This window comes from Erpetoichthys calabaricus, chromosome 3 (genome assembly GCF_900747795.2).
Source record: "Erpetoichthys calabaricus chromosome 3, fErpCal1.3, whole genome shotgun sequence".
Lineage (NCBI taxonomy): Eukaryota > Metazoa > Chordata > Cladistia > Polypteriformes > Polypteridae > Erpetoichthys > Erpetoichthys calabaricus.
In genome coordinates this window covers 79,093,653-79,113,278 of record NC_041396.2, presented here as the reverse complement: position 1 = coordinate 79,113,278, position 19,626 = coordinate 79,093,653, and the positions used below count along the sequence as shown (strand labels likewise).

At 37.5% G+C, this 19,626-nt stretch overlaps 1 protein-coding gene across 1 annotated transcript in view; it reads left to right on the top strand.

Annotated features, from left to right (window-relative positions):
• slc22a2 (solute carrier family 22 member 2) overlaps positions 1–18,525 on the top strand; it is a 71,992-nt gene extending 53,467 nt beyond the window's left edge. The window contains exons 9-11 of the mRNA XM_028796961.2: positions 8,864–8,976; positions 16,653–16,752; positions 17,526–18,525. Of these exons, the coding sequence (XP_028652794.2) occupies positions 8,864–8,976; positions 16,653–16,752; positions 17,526–17,583 (271 nt within the window). The 3' untranslated portion in view covers positions 17,584–18,525. The remainder of the gene's footprint in view (positions 1–8,863; positions 8,977–16,652; positions 16,753–17,525) is intronic.
• Positions 18,526–19,626: the final 1,101 nt, after the last annotated feature.

Here is a 19,626-nt window from a genome sequence, read left to right as displayed (position 1 = left end):
GTGTTTAATAATACAAAAGTTTTAAATATTTTAATACCTAATTTAAATACATTGTAATACCATTAGAATTACCCTAAACAAAACAGTAACCTTTACATTTTTTGAAAATACAGTATATACAGCAACAAAAAAACAGAAAAAGCAAAGGAATTTATTTATTTGGAATTTGTAAGAGGTTTCATTTATTTACCCTTGGGAATATGGATATGGTAGCTGTCAAAACATTTGCTGGTAGTACATGTGATAATTGTTATTACTAATTTAAGTGACTGATAATAAACCATCAAGTCTCCTCCTCCAATTAGCTGTGACCACACAATCTCACTGAGATTGCACAGGTGGTGAACCAGCTGAGGGTGGGGAATGGCTGCAGAGATCTGTGGTATCCGGGGTGAAGTTCTCCAGGCTGGTGGTAAGGCTGTCCTCCTGGCATTGCAAGCAATCTTTGCTTCCATTTGGGAGACTGGCATCATCCCAACTGACTGGAAAAGGGGACTTGTTATCCCTATCTGGAAAGGGAAGGGTGATCACCTGGATTGCAGCAACTACTGGGGGATAACACTGCTCTCGGTGCTGGGTAAGGTCCTTGCTAGGGTCATCCTCAATAAGATCCATGATCACTTGCTCACCTAACAGCGACCGGAGCAGTCTGGTTTTATGCCTAAGAAGTCTACCATCGACCGCATCTTGGCACTGAGGGTTCTCATGGAGCGCAAATGTGAATATCAGCAGTTTCTTTGCAGCCTTTTGTCGATTTTTGGAAAGCGTTCGACTCAGTTGATTGAGCTGCCCTGTGGGACATCCTGAGGATTCGCAGGGTCCCCTCGAGGTTGCTGAATATCATGGCCGGCCTGTACACTGGTACTGTGAGTGCTTGTGCAGAGTGGAGGCAGGACCTCTGCATTTTTCCCAGTTGATTCTGGGGTTCGTCAGGGGTCTGTTCAATGCTTGTATGGGCTGGGTGTTGGGCAAGGTTGTGGGGTCCAGCGGCTGTGGGGCATCTGTTGGTGAAGAAAGGTTCACAAATGCTGATGATGCTGTGATCTTCACGGAGCAATGGAGATTCTAATCGGGGCGCTCGAGCGGCTGAGTGAGGAGTCTGAGTGTCTGGGCTTGCGAGTGTCCTGAATAAAAACCAAGATCCAGGCCTTTAATGACCTCTTGGGCATAACCATCAGCAGTGTGTTGACCTTGTTGAGAGGTGTACTTACCTTGGCAGTGACATTCATGTCTCTGGTGACTCTTCCTATGAAGTCAGTAGACGGATTGGGAGAGCATGGGGGGTCATGAGGTCGCTGGAAAGGGGTGTGTGGTGCTCCTGATATGTATGCAAAAGGACGAAGGTCCAAGTCTTTAGAGTCCTGGTGCTTCCTGTATTGTTATATGGTTGTGAGACATGGACGCTATCCAGTGACCTGAGACGAAGACTGGACTCCTTTGTTACTGTGTCTCTCCGGAAAAACCTTGGGTACCGTTGGTTTGACTTTGTGTCGAATGAGCGATTACTCATGGAGTCCCGAATGAGGCACATAACCTGCATTGTGAGGAAGCACCAGTTACGGCACTACGGCCATGTGGCGCGTTTCCCCGAGGGTGATCCGGCTTGCAAGATCCTCATTGTTGGGGACCCGAGTGGCTGGACCAGACGAAGGGGTCGCCCACGTAACACCTGGTTGCGGCAGATAGACGGTCATTTCCGTAGGGTGGGACTGGACCGCGTGTTTGCCTGGGGGGTTGCAAACTGGGATCCCGAGTTGTTTTCATTGTGTAGTGGGTGCGGCAACGCACTGTACCACTGCAAGCTCCCCAACTTGACTTGACTTGTTCATTGTAACCTGGGGCTCATGTATAAACGGTGCATACTGTACATACAAAAATGTAAACATCGAGATGTATAAAAACTGAAATTTGCATAAAGCTATGCACATTTTCACGGCAACCTCACACAGTGCTTTTGCACTTTTCTACTTGGTTTTGCAAATGGGCAGCACCCAGCATCAAAGCAATGCTACTGTTTCTGTGTTGTTTCCTTTCTTTTTCATATTTGCAACCATGATTTAGGCTTTATTAAATACACCAAAATTAATTTGTATATCATTTACAAATTTAATTCACTTGAACTTTCAAGTGTCTCCGCCACGTTGTATCTCTCCATAAATTTCCTTGTGTTGCTTATACCACTGCTTAAATCAATAAAGAGAATGTTTATCCTTGCCTCCACTTTGCATTCGCTGAAATTCTTCTTTTTCCATGTACTTTTGCCACTGTCTTTTAATAAAACACTGAACGGAAGGGGCTATTTATATTGATTTGTATACTGAAATATGCAAAATTCTTTGAGGAGCCGGGATGGGGCTGTAGGCGCATGCATTAAATTTCATATTCATTGGGATTTATAAAGGGGAAGAATATGGAACTTGACATATGCACTGTTTTATGCATCTGTATTTTTTTTTTTATAATTTAATTGATTTTATTGTAATCACACAACAATCCATACAAATAGATCAATTTTTGCAAAAATAGGATTGAAAACAAATCAACTTCCACCCCTGAGAAAGAGAGCATGGCCAGCAGAGTAAAACTTAAAGCTAGTAAAAATAAGTAAATAGATGAATTAATAAGTAAATAAAGATAAATGCAGAAGAAAAAGAAATGAGGAGAGAACCTGCTTCCTCAATTTAAATGCTTATTCTAAAATGTTATTGATTAGATCCTGCCAGGTTTTGAAAAAGTTCTGCACAGATCCTCTAAGTGCGAATTTGATTTTTTTCTAGTTTCAAATAGTATATAACATCAGTTACCCACTGACTTAACAGAGGAGAGTTAGGATTCTTCCAATTGAGCAAGATAAGTTTACGTGCCAATAGTGTAGTAAAGGCAATCACAGTTGTTTGTCCATCTCCACTTTTAGCCCATCTGGAAGAACACCAAATAAAGTTGTTACTGGATTAGGAGGGATTGTGACACCAAGGCTGTCTGAGTCTGAGAGGAAGTTTGGTCCAGAATGATGTTAATTTGGTGCAGGCCCAAAACATGTGACCCAGTGAGGCTGGAACTTGATTGCAGCATTCACAGGTTAGATCTCACCCTGGAAACATTTTGGACAATTTTAAATGAGACAGATGTGGTCGATATATAATTTTGAGTTGAATAATTGTATGCTTTGCACATGGAGCTCGAGTGAATTCTCTGCATTGCTACCTTCCACTCCTTTTCTGATATGTTGAGTGAGTGATCCTTTTCTTACTGTCCTCTTGGATCTTTGAAAGGGAGGGACTGTAAAATGATTTTATATATTATAGAAATGCTGTCTGAGTCCTCAAGACTGATCAATATTTTTTCTAGCATAGAGGGAAGTGGGAGGTGAGGAAAATTGGACAGGTTCTGTTTAACAGAGTTTCTAATTTGAAGGTAGTGAAAGAAATGTGTTGCTGGAAAGTTAAATTTGGTATATAGTTGTTTGTAGGATGCAAAGACATTGTCTATGTACAGATCTCTAAGTGATTTAATCCCAAATGTTTTCTGAATATTTTAAACGGCATATGTTTGAGAGGGTGGAAAAAGGTGGTTCTCCTGCAGAGGTGTCACAGATAAAAGCTTCTCTATCTTAAAATGCTTCCTACATTGGTTCCATATTCTGAGTGAGTGATGCACCATTGGGTTGTTAGTATGTTGGGGCACAAAGCAAGGAATATAAAGGAGTACTGCAGGATTTTATTTCTATTGCGGACCAAGCCTGTGTATGTTCATCTATTTGTGTCCGTGTCCAGGTTTTTATAGCTTGTATGTTTGCTGCCCAGTAATAAAAGTGAATGTTAGGTAGAGCCATGCCACCTTCTGCCTTAGGTCTTTGTAGGGTCGCTCTTTGGATATGTGGATGTTTTGAATTCCAAATAAATGAGGTTATGGTTGAATCTAATTTCTTAAAAAATGATTTATTAATGAATATTGGAATGTTTTGAAATAAAAAGAGAAGCTTAGGAAGGATATTCATCTTCACAATGTTAATTCTTCCAGCTAAAGTGAGATGAAGGGTTGACCATCTATGCAAGTCTTGTTTAATTTTTTCCATACAGACGGCGAAATTTTGTTGATAAAGAGCTTTATGTTTACTTGTGATGTTTACCCCTTGATATTTAAACTGATCTGCAATGATAAAAGGGAAGGTGTCCAATCGAATATTGTGTGCTTGAGAATTCACTGGAAAGAGCACACTTTTAGTCAAATTAATTCTTAGACTAGAAATCTTTTGAAATTCTGTTAGTGCTGTTAGGACTACAGGCACATTATTTTGTGGGTCTGATATATACAGTACCATAGCATCTGCATATAAAGAAAGTTTTCTATTCAAGTTTTCTATTCAAGTCCTTCTCTGATAATCCCCATCTCATAAGCATTTCGATAGTGAACTGCCAGTGGCTCAATGGCAATTGCAAAAAGTAGCGGTGACAAGGGGTATCCTTTTCTGGTACCACGTTCGAGTTTGAAGTAGTCTGAATTAATGTTGTTAATACACACTGACGCTTCTGGATTGGTATACAGTAGTTTGATCCATGCACAAATGTTCAGGCCAAACCCAAATTTCTCCAATGTAGTGAAAAGGTAGCTCCATTCAATCATATCAAATGCTTTTTTCTGCATCCAAATATAATAATATCTCTGGGGTGTTTGACTTTGCAGGTAAATATATTACATTAAACAGGCATCGAAGATTGGAAGTTAAGTGTCGGCCTTTAATAAATCCAGTTTGATCTTGTGATATTATGGAAGGCAGCACTTTCTCCATCCTTCTAGCTAGGACTTTGGAGAGTATCTTAACATCATTATTCAAAAGTGAAATTGGTCTGTATGATGCACATTGTAATAAGTCCTTATTTTGTTTAGGAAAGATGGTGATTAATGCTTGGCGAAAAGTTTGAGGTAGAATTTTATTGTCTGTAACTTCTGTAAATGTTGCTAATAAAAGGGGAGCTAGCTGAGTGGAGAATTTCTTATAGAATTTGACAGGGTAGCCATCGGGGCCTGCTGCATTCCCACTCTGAAGTGACTTTATAGCATCTAGTAATTCTGATAGTGCCAACGGTTTATCCAATTCCTCTGCACTATGAGTATCTATTTGTGGTATCTGTAATGCATCCAGAAATGCATTAGATTGTGTCTTGTATTCTTTAAACTCAGTAGAATATAAGAACTTGTAGTAGTCTCTAATTTATATTTTTATGGTCAATGATTTTGTCTCCGTTTGTGTTGGTGATTGCTGGGATTGCTTTGCGAGCTTATTAGCTTTCTCTCCATGTTCATAGTAATGATGTCTTGATTTAAAAATGAGTTGTTCAGTTTCTTTAGTTGTCAAGAGGTTGAGCTCTGAATGCAGAGTCTGCCTTTTCCTATGAAGAGCCTCACTTGGATACCTGGCATGTTCTTGATCTATTCTAGTAATTTCGCTGGTTAGCTCTGATACCTTCTTGGTTTCCAATTTATTTCTGTGGGAAAGATATGAGATAATCTGTCCTCTTAAGAAAACCTTCAGGGTTTCCCAGAGTGTTCCTGCAGAGACCTCAGAGGATGTATTTGTCTCTAGAAAAAAACTGATTTGTTTTGATATAAATTCTGTGCAGTTCTCATCTGCTAATAAAACTGGGTTAAGACTCCATCTGCGAGATGGGTATGTGGGGCATAATGATTTTAGCTCCAAGATCAGAGGGGCATGGTCAGAAATAACAATAGTGTCGTACTTGCAAGATTTAATCGTAGACAAGAAATTGTAATAATCAATTTTTGAGTAGCAATGATGCACTGGTGAGTAGAAGGAATATGCTCTTGAGTTTGGTTTTAGAAATCTCCAGGGGTCTGATAGGTTGTAATCAGTTACAAACTGTGTAAAGTGTTAAATATCATCACCCCTGTGGCAGGAGACCTGTCTGGTCTGGATTTAAAACACAATTAAAATCCCTAGCCATTATAATTTTATTAGTGTTCACATTGGGAATGGATACAAATACATTTTGCATAAATTTCCTATCATCCACATTGGGTGCATAAACATTTATCAAAATCACTTTACAGTTAAATAAAGTACCTATTACAATCACATATTTCCCTTCAAATTTAAGATACTACATCTAATACTACAAATGAGACTGTTCTATGTATAAGAATTCCCACACCCCTAGTTTTCTTTGTAAAGCTGGAATGGAACATTTGGCCAGTCCAGTCTTTTTGCAGCCAGACCTGGGGCCTCATGTATAAACGGTGCATATGCACAAAAATGTTACGAAGGAACGTTTCCACGTTCAAATCGTGATGTATTAAACCTAAACATGCCATAAAGCCACGCACATTTCCATGGTAGCTCATACCCTGTTGTACACAAGTTCTCTGCTCGGTTTTGCAGACTGGCGGCACCCAGCGTCAAAGCAGTGCTACTGTTCCTGTGTGGTTATCCTTTCTTTTTCAGATCCACATTCCTGACGCGGATTTATAAATACACTGAAATTAACCGCATATTGTTTATTAGTTTAATGCATCTGATTGTAATTAACCTGTAACAATATAATGGTCCACAGAATGGTCAAACTATTCCAAATACCATAACTGCCTTAGCGTTGTTACTCTCAGTGCACCTTCTTCTTCTTATTTCAGCAGCTCCCATTAGGGGTTGCCACATCGGATCATCTTTTTCCATATTACTCTTACTGCACCACTCAGAGTATTTATATCACTGTATCTGTGATATCAAAATATGTTTATTATATTATACAGATAAAACTTTAACTTTAACTACACGGTACCGCAGCGTTTAGTGAGGAGCTGGAGCTTTGTTTACAGATCGTTCCTGCCTCGCACTGTATTCTTGCTGTGGCTGGCACAACACTGGAAGGATAGATGAATAGAATAATTAAACATTACAAAGATATTTCAATGTTTCTTAAAAGTTTTGAAGAATCTGTGTTCTAAGTTTACAGATGGCTTAACGTCTATTACAGAGCTGATTGTGTGGCGATTGGGTATTTGGGGAAAGAAAAGTAAGGACAGGAATTGGGGGTTAGTACGTTTGAAAGAGACAGTACTTCTGTAATAAAGTATTTCATCGAAGGTCGCAGCAAGCATCTTGCGTGAGACATGAACAGTCACTGCGCCACCGTGTTCCCATGTTTAATAACATGCTTTAACTCCTATCATCATGAAAATGATATCACATATACTTTTCAGTATTTTAATTATTCAGAGAGCTGTAATGTTACGAATGTAATGGATTCTGTGTCCTGTCGGAGGAAGAGAAAGCCCAGAAGCACATAGTGATTCACCCACATAGAAGATCAAATACAATACAAAGCATTTAACATGCTACTTTAGTTACAATGGGATTTGAGAAACTAGTAAATTAAACGATTTTAAGATGAAGTTTATGATGTTTTACTTTAATGACAAAATAAACTACGTGATTAAAGTGGAAATTTCGAGATTAAAGTTGACATTCCGTGCTTTTTTCACACTGTATGCCTTTTTTTTTCTCTGTACCCTAATAAGCTTTCGTATGACACTCAGACGGTGGGCTACGACTCACCTTTTTACGGCGACTTTTATATCTGACAACTTCTTTTTTATTTCGGGTACTTTGTGAACTTGAGCTTTCGAGTTTCTCCGACAAGCTATGTCACTTGATCAACTTCCTTTTGTTGTTTATACCACTGTTTATATCAACAAATAGTACGTTTTTCTTTGCCTCTACTTGGTATTTGCTGAAATTGTTCTATTTTCCTTTGTACTTTTGCCATTGTCTTTTCACAGAATGCTGATCTTAAGGGCTATTTATATTGATTTGCATATTCAAAGAGTAATTCTGGGAGGAGTTGGGGCGGGACAACAGGCGTGTGCACGTGCGTTAATTTTCACACTAACCAGGATTTATGTAGTGGAAGAACGTGGAAGCTGGCGTTCGCACAGATTTATGCATCTGGATTTTTTTGTGCGTAAGCACATTTCTGCTTTTGTGCTTATGTCATGTTATAGTGCGAATTCTACGCACGCCGTTATGCATGATGCCCCTGATCCTTACTTAATAAGTGGGTCTCCTGTAAAAATACTGTTTTAGCATTTAGACCTGTTAGATGAGAGAATACTTTCTTTCTCTTTAATTCGTGATTCAGGCTTTTAACATTCCAGCTCACAAAGGTAACTGTCCCGTCATGGAGACATTGATTCTGAATTTTTGATGTCATTTTGTAGTCTTAACTGAAAGTGAGGCAACTTTGACCTTAATTTCCAATTTTTCCAGATGTTATTGCCATGTAGACTATTGTTACGTTGGCACTTATCATTATAAGGATTTAAAGGATAGATTAGATATAGCTTGCTCTCTTTCTCTCTGGATTTTTTTGAGCATACAGACATTTCCAGTTTTGTCTGTATGCCATGTTTTAATTGTGAATTCTATGCACAGTGTTATACATGAGGCCCCTGGACCATTCCTAAAAAATTACTAAATGTTTAAAATATCTCTTAAAAGAAGTAATTAAAATCAAAGTATGCTATTATAGTGCTGAATAGAAATTGGGCTGCCAAGGGTTTGAGAAAAGGACAGTTTTCTATATGACAGTGTACAGTGCCTCCTTATACAGGACTTTGGCATGGGCCATAAATATTACCTACAAGGTATTTATGTGCATTTCGAGTCCAGAAACCAAGTTTTGTAAGAAAAAAGTATCAGTATCATCTTTGTTTGTGAAGAGATTTTTGTATGCTGAACTCAGAAAATGTTTTAAATCAAATAAAATGGTAATGTAGGAGCACTGTTAGTTAGCTGGAATGAACTGTACTGTCTACTGCTCTTAATATTCTCTAATTGTCTCCTTCTTAGAAACCTTGGGATTTCCATATGCTCAAGTCTCTGTGATATTGGAGGAATTGTGGCACCTCTTTTACTCTATCGGTTAGCTGCAATCTGGGTGGAGCTGCCACTTATTCTCTATGGTGAGTGTATACTACTTGCTAAGGCTTCTAATGGTCTAGAGGGATTATCATTAGCACACTTACACTACACAAGTTGATCAAAACTGATTCATAGAGAAAATGCTAAATGGCATAAAAGAAATAGGATGCTTCTGCTATCTTGATATTTAAATTAGCAGTATCCCACCATTCTTCTCCCACCATTCATCCCATCATAGCCACCAGCCTGAACATACTGATATATGAAGTTCTTATTAAAGTTCATACCATATGAATGAAAACAGTGAAATAGTTTTTATTTATATAATATTTGGGGTAAATTGTGTCAGATTTATTTTTTTACCTGATACATATTGTTTTACTCTTCTCCTGAAGAGCAAATTTTTTGAAGGAGAACCCATGGTGTCATGGATGTGGTTATAGTGTAAAGACAACCTCTAATTTGTTTATATTTGCTGCTGTAGCATTTGATCGATATCCAACATACTGTAGCATTGCCCATCTTTTGTATAGGATTCAAGTTCAATAAATTGCTACTACGTAAATGTGTTAAATGGTGATAATATCCATCCATCCATCCATTTTCCAACCCGCTGAATCCGAACACAGGGTCATGGGGGTCTGCTGGAGCCAATCCCAGCCAACACAGGGCACAAGGCAGGAACCAATCCTGGGCAGGGTGCCAACCCACCGCAGGGTGATAATATTGTTATGTTTATCTGTGGTTGTATGGTAAGGCTGGATTTATACTTCACGCGACGCGATGCATCCTCCAGTGGACACTCCTGCTATGCAAGCATTTTACTGTTTATACTTGCACGTGTACTTTACGTAGATCTGGAGGAATCCACCAGGTGGCAGTGCAAGATATCACAGTGAGAACAGGATTGGCTTCGCTGTGTTGTGAATTGCCTGGAACACTCATTAAATTCCGATGACACCATGCCGCAATATCTCTGAAAAGGATGTTTAATGATTAAATCCATCAAACCAGGGAAGTGCCCATTCCAGCTAGCACTGGGTGCGAGGCAGAAACAATCCCTGGACGGGACATCAGCTCATCGCAAGGTGAATAAAAGCACACACATAACACTGCCATCATTTTAGTGTCACCAAATCTGCATATCTTTGGAAGGAAACCGGAGCACATCGTGCAAACCCAACAAGAAAACATGCAAACTCCAGGCAGGGAACACCAACAACGTGACTCCCTGCGAGACAGCAGCACTGCCCCTCCACCACCGTGTCACCCCCTTGTGCGTAATTATTAACAGTATTCATTATTTAAACAAAATTAACGATTTATCTGTAAAATGTAACATACATACTTTAATACATTTTATCATGAAAGTGTATGTATAAATAAGTATAAATCTAAAGATTCTAATTGTGCAGAGTGTTGGAATATCATACATTTAATGTATTCTGTGTGGTGATCTATTGCTGCTTGCCGCTGCTGTCAGGTCAGGAGGAAGCCCCAAAAGCTTGTAGTGATTAAAAACTGGGATGACGTTTACGACGATCTGCTTTAATGATAAAGTAAACTATGAGGTTAAAGTAGACATTTCGAGATTAAAGCCGAAAGTTCCACTTTAATCACAAAATACACCTTTTTACCATGTCGATCAGGAATATGCGACACTTAAATATAAAAGCACCATGAATGCATTTGTATGTCGGCATTTTGTTTCACCACATCGAACCATTCATCAAACATTGAAGCGCGCATATCAATCCTGTAGGATACTCAAAGCAATTTTCTGTCACATGTAGATAGTAAACAGAGAGTCTGATGTCACATTCCAAATTTTATCACACTGCGCCCCCTGACTTTTTGTTGGTAATGAAACTCGCGCACGCGTCACGTTAATTTCAGAGGACCTGCTCAGAGAATGCGTCAAATGAACGCTGGGAACGCATGGCAGCCGTGATGCGTGTGCGTGCACGTTCTGAGCGTGAAGTATAAATGAGCCCTAATAGTGACCGAAATTATAACTTACAAGACCTACCATTACTGAGGTAAGTGACATAGAAATTGAAAGGCAATGAGAGTTTAGAATGCTCATCATGATCTATTAGTGTACCCATTAATGATATTATATTGGAATTTCTAGGAGTGATAATGTATGGAATTGCAATTCCATCATTTAGATTCTTGTGTCATGAGAATTTGAAATATATGGTGAAAATGCAGAGCTGGAGTTTCCTCACCCACTTGTTTTATGGTGGTGCTTAAGGCAGATTGTGATTTTAAAAAAGCTTTTATCTCATCATGGCTCAATTAATGTAATACTCTGTAACACCCTGTATTCAGGGGTCAGCCAGTCTCCCTTCTCCCGCCTTCAGCTGGTACAGAACGCAGCAGCACATTTACTAACTAGCACTAAGAAAGTGATCATATTACCCCAGTACTCACATCCTTTCTTTGGCTTTGCCTGTAGTTTAGGATAAAATTCAAGGTCCCCAAGCTTATCTTCAAAGCTATATAGGGATTCACCCCCACCTATTTTAGTAACCTGATTCTTCCTTACACCCCAGCAAGGTGTCTCAGGTCTTCTGATCTGTTTTTGTTGATTGCTTGAATGTCTAGGCTAAAACAAAGAGGTGACCGGGCTTTCTCTGTCCTGGGTCCAAAACTTTGGAATGGTTTACCCCTGAATGTTAGGATGGTCCCCTCATTGCCTGTTTTTAAACCCCATCTCCAAACATACTTTATTCCCTGTTTTTTAACTCAGTTTGAGAGCTGTTTGTTTTGTCCTTTGCCTGATTATAAAATTTTTGTCTGCCACAGTTTATTCATTTGTTTTATTTATTGTTATTTAAATTCTTATTTTATTGAGTTACTTGGTATATGGCCTGTACTGCACTTTGGGTTCAACTCTGTTTGTTTTAAACGTGCTCTATACATAAACATGAAATGAAATAAAATGAAATGTGAATTAAAACTCAAATATAACTCCAAGGTTTGAAATGCTGGATTTAGCAGTCATGCAGAAAGATGCAAGTGCTTTAATCTTAGGATAAGTGTCAGGGGAAGTCATAATCATGGTTTCCATTTAGCTGGAATTTAAATGTAAGTTGTTTAATAGCCACTGATTTATCTGTGAAACACAATCAACTAGGGTAGACAACATATTAAGCTGGTGTGGTTTAAAAGAAGTATATAGCTGAATATCAGCATGAGATGAGATGTCTTTAAAAGACTGAATGATCCATGCTAAAGGAGGATGTAAAATGAAAATAACCATGGACCAAGAATTGAGCCTTGGGGAACCCCACAGTTTAGGGAAGCAGTAGAAGATGAAAATTTACTTGTATTAACAGAAAAGCTCCTATTTGATAAGTAAAACAAGTCTAAGGCAAAGCCAAAAATACCAGCCAATTGTCTAAGCCTGTTAAGTACAATGTTATAATCCACAGTATCAAAGGTAGCACTATAGTTGAGTAAAACAAGTATGGAACAATTCTGCATCAGAAGGAATTAGGATATCATTATAAACGTTGAAAAGAGCAGTCTCAGTGGAGTGCTTCTTTTGAAAAACCAGATAGTAAAGGTTCAAAAATCTGCAAATTGTGTAAAAGAGTTTTAAATTGAATTTCAGAAACCTTTTCTAATATTTTACTAATAAACTGTAATTTTGAAATTGGCTGATAATTGCACACAGAGCTAGTATTGAGGTTAGTTTTTCTTAGTAAAGGAATTAGCCCCAAGTAAAACAGAAGGTGGTAATATCTCTAAAGGGAATGATGGAGGTCTCATCCTACCAACTATTATAAATAGATAGTTAAATGAAACCTGAGAGAACAAAGTTAAAGACTCTGGGCACTGAGTGACGTCATAATATGGAGAGGAACGTAAGGAGATTTTGGATCTCAAGTCCATCATCTTATTCACAAAATTTTTAAGACATGTATTGCAGTCATCATCTGAGAGTAGCAAAACATGATGGGGAGAGATTGTAAAAATCTTGTTAATTGTATTGAATAATACCTTGGGATTATTTTTACTACGAGTTATGAGATTAGTAAAATAAGAAGACCTAGTCTCTTTCATTGATTCATTATAAGAGTAAAGTATTTCTTTAAAATGTTCACAGTGGACACCCGAACCTGTAGACCTCCACAGGAACGTCGAAGACCATGAGTAAGATTGTTAAGACAAGATATGTGAGAAACTGCAGAACGGTGACTAATTGTATACTGGGCAACCTTCAAGAATGGTCTTGCAATTATCATTAAAAGAATTAACAAGGAAGCAGAGCCATGGGGAAAAGTTGGCCATAAAAGGAGCTTGGGCAGAGATGTTGGCTTTGAAACCGTGTCAGCAGAGGGAAACAGAAAATCCAAATAGGCAATGGATGAGGAAGAGGAGGGTGAGTTGAGTTGGAAGCAATGGTGAAGTCTCAATGCAGGAACAGCATGAGACAGAGCGGCAGCACCAGGAGTGCATCCAAGGAGGCTCAGGTTATTTTTAAGGGCCATCAATAGATAATGCTGTGTGAATGCTAATCCATTACTCTTCTGTACCCCTAGAACATTACAGTGTCAAGATTGGACATGCAGTATCCCTAACTCACTAGTTTTACTACGCACCATTACTAGTTGTAAAAGGTTACATAAGTAAAGTTTTCAAGTTGTTGCTAGCTACTATTATTTGCACTATTGTGTATACTGTTATTTATTACAACTGGTACAACCTGTAGGTGATATGAGTGTTTTTAAAACTATTTGTCATGAACATGAAATTTACAAGTGTGATTCAAATATATCTCTGGTTACAAATTCAGAAATATTTATTGAATCATCACACTGCCAACATGGCAATTTACTGTATATTATGTAGCTGAGGTGTTTAAAATAAAAAAGAGTTTATGCATACGCTTGAATGGGCTTCTTACTTCTTCACTAAATGCATTAATACTTGTGCATTTCCTCAGAATTTTAGGAACAGTTAGCTTCACTTTAGACCCACTGTTACAAAAACAAATCAGCATTAGATTTAATTGGTAGCAAATGACAAAAATACCTCTAAACTAAACAATTTTGCTGCTTAAAACCCAAGAACTGGTTCAAAGATTGTCCCCAATGTTACACTAATTGTTGTAATAATTGAACATGTATGTATGTTAATATTGCTCTAAAATGTTTACTTTGACACGTTGATTCCATCCAAAGTTATGCTTTTTTTTACTCCTTCTCACTGTGCCACTTCTACAAAGCTGTCGTTTGCAAATTTTGTTGCACAACTGGCCACAGCAAAACTGCTGTAAGCAGGAATGTCAATAGCATTACTACAGCACTCATAAAATAGTTACCAACCATTAAAACATGTAAGTTTCATTGACTTTGTAAAAGGAAATGACAGAGAGAGATGTCAAAGGATTGGGGACCCTTCTAATGCACAAATAAATGAAAAGAACATAAATATGAAAGGTCATCATGGATAAGACGTCTTTCATCCCCTCTGTCAGGCTAAAAATTTGATTTTGCTCTTTCCTGCACATCTCCATTCCATTCTGCCTTTAGTCCAGAAATGAACGCTGATTTTCGGCGACATTGTTCTTTAATTAGCCCACAGGGAGGAAGAGGCGGGAATGCTGGGGCAAAGCTGGAGGTGACATCAGCAGTCATTGTTGGACTTGTCCAATTGTCTGCAGGTGAGAGAAGACAAGCTCTGTTAAGGACAATGCCTCCCCAGTTGCTGGTGCCATTGTGTTTACCTTAATTGCGCTATGTGGATGCTTCTGATGCGTTTGTGTGTAACACTCATAATAAAAATGCATACTCATGAGATATATATATACTTCAGAATTTTTCTTATTTGCTTAACCAATAGCCAATGGCCAGATAACAACGAGAGGCATAAAACAAAGGAAATGGCAGTTCACCATCTGACTCTGTGGTTCTTAAGTTCAGTTCTGGGCCCCCTCCTCTATGTCAGCAGGTTTCCATCTCAATAAACTTTTGCTTTTAGTTGCACTCAACAATTAATTAAGTGGGCTATAATGGTATTTCCCAGTTTCTTTGTTTTGGTGTTAATTAATATACTCGTTATTGAACAATTGTCACATTAGCTATAAGTAGCTGCAGCCTTTAAGTGGCATTTGCCCTTATATCTCCTGTGCTATTATGCCTCATGTGCTCAAAGTTCAACAGAACAAAGGGTGAATTAATAGGACATTAAAAAATAAAGTTCAGCATGGAAAGCTATGGTAAAAATACCTTTAAATGTTAATCAAAGTTTTCTAAATGCAGAAAATGAAGAACACATTTCTATTTCAAGCCTTTGGCTGTCCAGAAAATGTGCAAGGATTTAAAGTATGTAGTAGAATCTGCTGTTAAAGCTTTGAATTTTATCAAGGTCCAAAAAGTGAGGTCAGGATAGTTTAGCATGATATGCAATGAAATGGACAGCATTTGCTTCAAACTAAAGTGAGATGGTTATTGATGGGCATAGTGCTCACCATATTCTATGAACTAAACTTCAATGTCCATCTCTGCACTTTCTAGTGTGGGGAACCACCCCACTTGATGCTGCTTTAGAAGATATGACTGATCCATAAGAATCTCTTGCCATTGAAAGAACAGCTGTCATAATATTTACCAATAGAGGACGCATCAAAACAATAGCACCATTACAGTTGTCATGTGAAAAACCTGACAATCTGACCTGTGCTGATCAGGAAAGGTTGTGCAGAGTATCATCAGATGAGACTTTCATGGCAGAACTGTACTTACTGTCACTGTTGAAGTTCTAAATCCAAAGACAGAGTGGATGTCTAGTCATCTTAATAAAGGCTTTTAGATTTTAATAGCTCTTGATACTAGCTACATTTGTGAAAAAGGCTTCTCTGCTGTAGAACAGATGCTGAGTCAGATCTGAGGTTGAACCTTACTGGCTTTGTCCCAGACATTTCAAGACTATGGCTCACGTTTCTCACTGAAATGGTAAGTCACCAGTAAGATTATGATGTATGTGTATGTTTGTGGCTATGAGTAAAATTCCATGTGCAATTATCCCATTTTTATTATGGCCTGAAATATCATCTTGTTGCAGAAGTGTTTCTATTTGTGGGTAAAGAAATCAAGTTACATGAGTCTTTTTGACTTGTTATGATGTTAGACTGTAACTTGTGGAGGTGTGTGTGCATGCTCGTTCTTGTGTTTATTACTGACATTTTCTGCAGCTTGTGTGAAATGCTAGCTTGCTGGTTGGTACTTTATTGTTAAATAAAACAAAACCACAGAATTTCTTAGTGTGATGATCAGTGTGCAATAGCTAGCTTATCACTTGCTTAAATTACCATTTGAAGAGGGCTGTATGTTAAAGACAGCTTGTAAAAGTTTGCTTAATCTGCACTCAAATAATCCTTCTAAAATCATTTATTAACAGTTCGTATTGTGCTTAAAACTACTTTCAAACTCTTATTTTTGCATTTTATCACTCTTTTTGAAAAAAGAGTGCGGTATGTTTAGTTGGAAATGCTGAAAATCGTAATATTTTTATTGTTTTGGTATTATCAAAGTATAATTTAATTTAAAGTAACTTGGATATATTAGTATTTTTTTAATCAGAAACTTTGTTACTGCTTTTACTTTGTAATTGATTTGGATCCCTCCCTAGTAAAGAACAAGTGCTTCCTTTCCATCTTTGTTATGACGTGAAATATGAAATTCATTACAATTCCTTTTTCTAGCTGTTTTTGCTTTGCTTAATGGTGGACTGATTTTGCTGTTACCTGAAACAAGAGGCATCGATTTACCAGAAACCTTGGAGGACCTAGAAGCTTTAGAACGGTAAATGAGAAGTGGGACACTGGTGGGAGTTAATTCAGTCATAAAACAAATGGATCCCTTTAGTCTCTTAAAGAAATAAAGTGTATTTCCAAATGTACATGGAAGAAGAGAATTTAGGACATTAAGTAGGCGAGGAAGGGAGTGGTTGAGGGCAGGTGTTTCATGAAGAGAACCAAAAAAAAGAGACAAGTACTGGTGGGAGGGAGGAAAGTACAGAAGTATGTGATGGGGATTGAGGGAGAAGACACGAGTGAAATTGATGAACAGGGAGTAAGGTGACGAAAGGAAATCAGAGGTGCTGTCTGTAGTTTAAACATGGATCCAACAGCTTTGTTTTCTAAGGCACCAAATACTTGCTTTTATTAAATTTTAGTTTTTTAATTACTGTAAGATATTATTGCAAATGTGTTATGCAAACAATTCAGCTTTTGATCAGAATAGCCTGCATATTATTGGTACTGTTTAGTTTACTCTTTGTATCTCGTGTCAACATAAGCAGTTTATAGTTTTTTATAATTCAATCGCATTATGAATTATTTGCATGGTTCCGACTTTAAAAATGGTGTATAAATTAAAGAAACAGTGATTGAAGATTGCACCAACTGCTCAACAAAAAACTATATATATATATATATAGCTTGGTTTAAAAATATTATATGATCATTAACAGATTATTTGATGTCTATAAATCAAACAGAATTTTAAAGTAGTGTGCCATATCACAAAACCTACATGTCTGTTCATTTCTGTTTCTTTCTTTGTTTCTTTTGCAGTAAGCAGCACACCAAAACTGAAAAAGGCAATTCCAAATCTTGTTCATCTTACATGTAACTGGGAAGAAACAAAAAACTTACATTTTTAAATGGGCTTTGATGTAGCCGGCCCTTTGAATGCAGTTATAATTTTCTATGTTTTGAGTCTGAATAGTAATTTCTGATGCCATTCTCCCAATTAGAGAATACATAAAAATCATTGCCTAAATATAGCAGTATGATTGGAATAAGACCAGGTTAACTGACCAAAAGCCTAAAATCTTTTGACAGGGACTACAGGATTATATTGCTTCTTTACCTGAAAAATCTGTCTTCACATTCCTTTCCTTCAGCATTTTTGTTTGGTTTGAGTTCATTTGTTTTTTCATTGACTCTGTACCATTATTTCATAAAAAGAAAAAATGAGTGAAATAAATAAGTTGAGTTATTGAGGTAAACCTAACAAAATTAAATACATTAAATCAGTAAATTGAATCAAACTGTTAATTATTACTTCATACACTGTATAAGAATTTGGTCAGGAGGGGCAACAGCCTGCTTTTACTTGATCTGTATTTTCAAACTATTATCATGGGTCATTTACCATCATATGACAATGACACAACAATCTGGCCAAGATCAGGTCATGCTGCTAAAATACTTCTATATTGCTAAAACTATCAATGTAAATATCTGCACTCAGGAACTGAACAGGATTTTTTTTTTTCATAAGTAAACTAATGTTAACTGTTGATATGAAAACAATTCACACCAAAGCAATCTTGTCAGTACCAAATGCTAGCTTAAGCATAAACAAGTTTATCTTCCTTTACCCTGGTACTAATCACTAAAATCTGCTATGTACACCAAAAAAAGAAAACAAATGCTAGCGCTCTGTGGTGTGCCGACGAACACATCAATAAGAGGATACCACTTGAATATCTTTGTATTTATACTTTTGATTATTTAATAAACTGAATTGTGCAGAATTGAGATAAGCCTAAACAAGAATTTTTTTCAGCACAAAGAATAATTGTGGTGTGATATTGTGCCTTAAGTGCACTTTCATGCATGGCATAAAATGTACACAGGTCAGTCACCTTTTATTTGCACTCATTTTATTTGCTCAGGCTTGTGCAATTTTTGCCACTTCAGTGCCAACTGATGACTTTGGTTTTAAGGGAGACAACTGTCTAATTCATGTAACAGCATATCTCAGCTGAGGTTATTGTGTAAGGTTCATTCCCCTATAGATAGATAGATAGATAGATAGATAGATAGATAGATAGATAGATAGATAGATAGATAGATAGATAGATAGATAGATAGATAGTAGAAATTTTGCTAATCCTGAAGGAAATTGCAGAAATGGTGGCAGATTAGGAGGTTTGACCAAGAGGACAACATCATATGGCAGTGATGTCATCCTTATTTTTCCTAACTGCATACACTATTAGCCTTGGCTATATCTTAATGTTCATTCTGTGAAATCATTGAACAGGAGAGGCAACAACAGTTACCATTTTAGGACTCCAGGTTCAAATTGAATGTACTTGAATTAGGGTGAAGTATACAAATGCAGCCCTCACTTGAAAAATTCAGGAACTCAAAAGCACATATCAGTGACTGACAGAGCATCTAATGATCATGCTCCATGGCATTGCAAAACTCCTTTTGTTCTTTACTGCTACTACATAGGTCATGATTTTTTGTTTTGCTGATACCTATCTGTACAATCAATGCAATATTCCACTTGTTTTGCAGAAACTAGTAGACATCCTATATGCTGTACCATGTAACACATTCTATAAATGGTTACTTTTAAATTCAATGTGGAAATATGATCTTCCATCCATATTAATCTATCTTGGAGTACTATTTTAAAAAATACCATACTGTCATCCAAAACTCCTAATCATCGCCATACCCAGTACCAATTAGTGCACTGTGTGTATCTTACTCCCTGTCGGCATTTTACTACAGGTGTTAACTCTATCACTTTTGTAAAGTCTGCTCACTAAATTTTCTCAGCTGGTTTCTCCACCCGTTTTGTAGTTATCTCTTTATGTGTTCTTATTGGTCCTTTATTACTAGTTTTCTGCCTTTGATTTTTATCATTGAT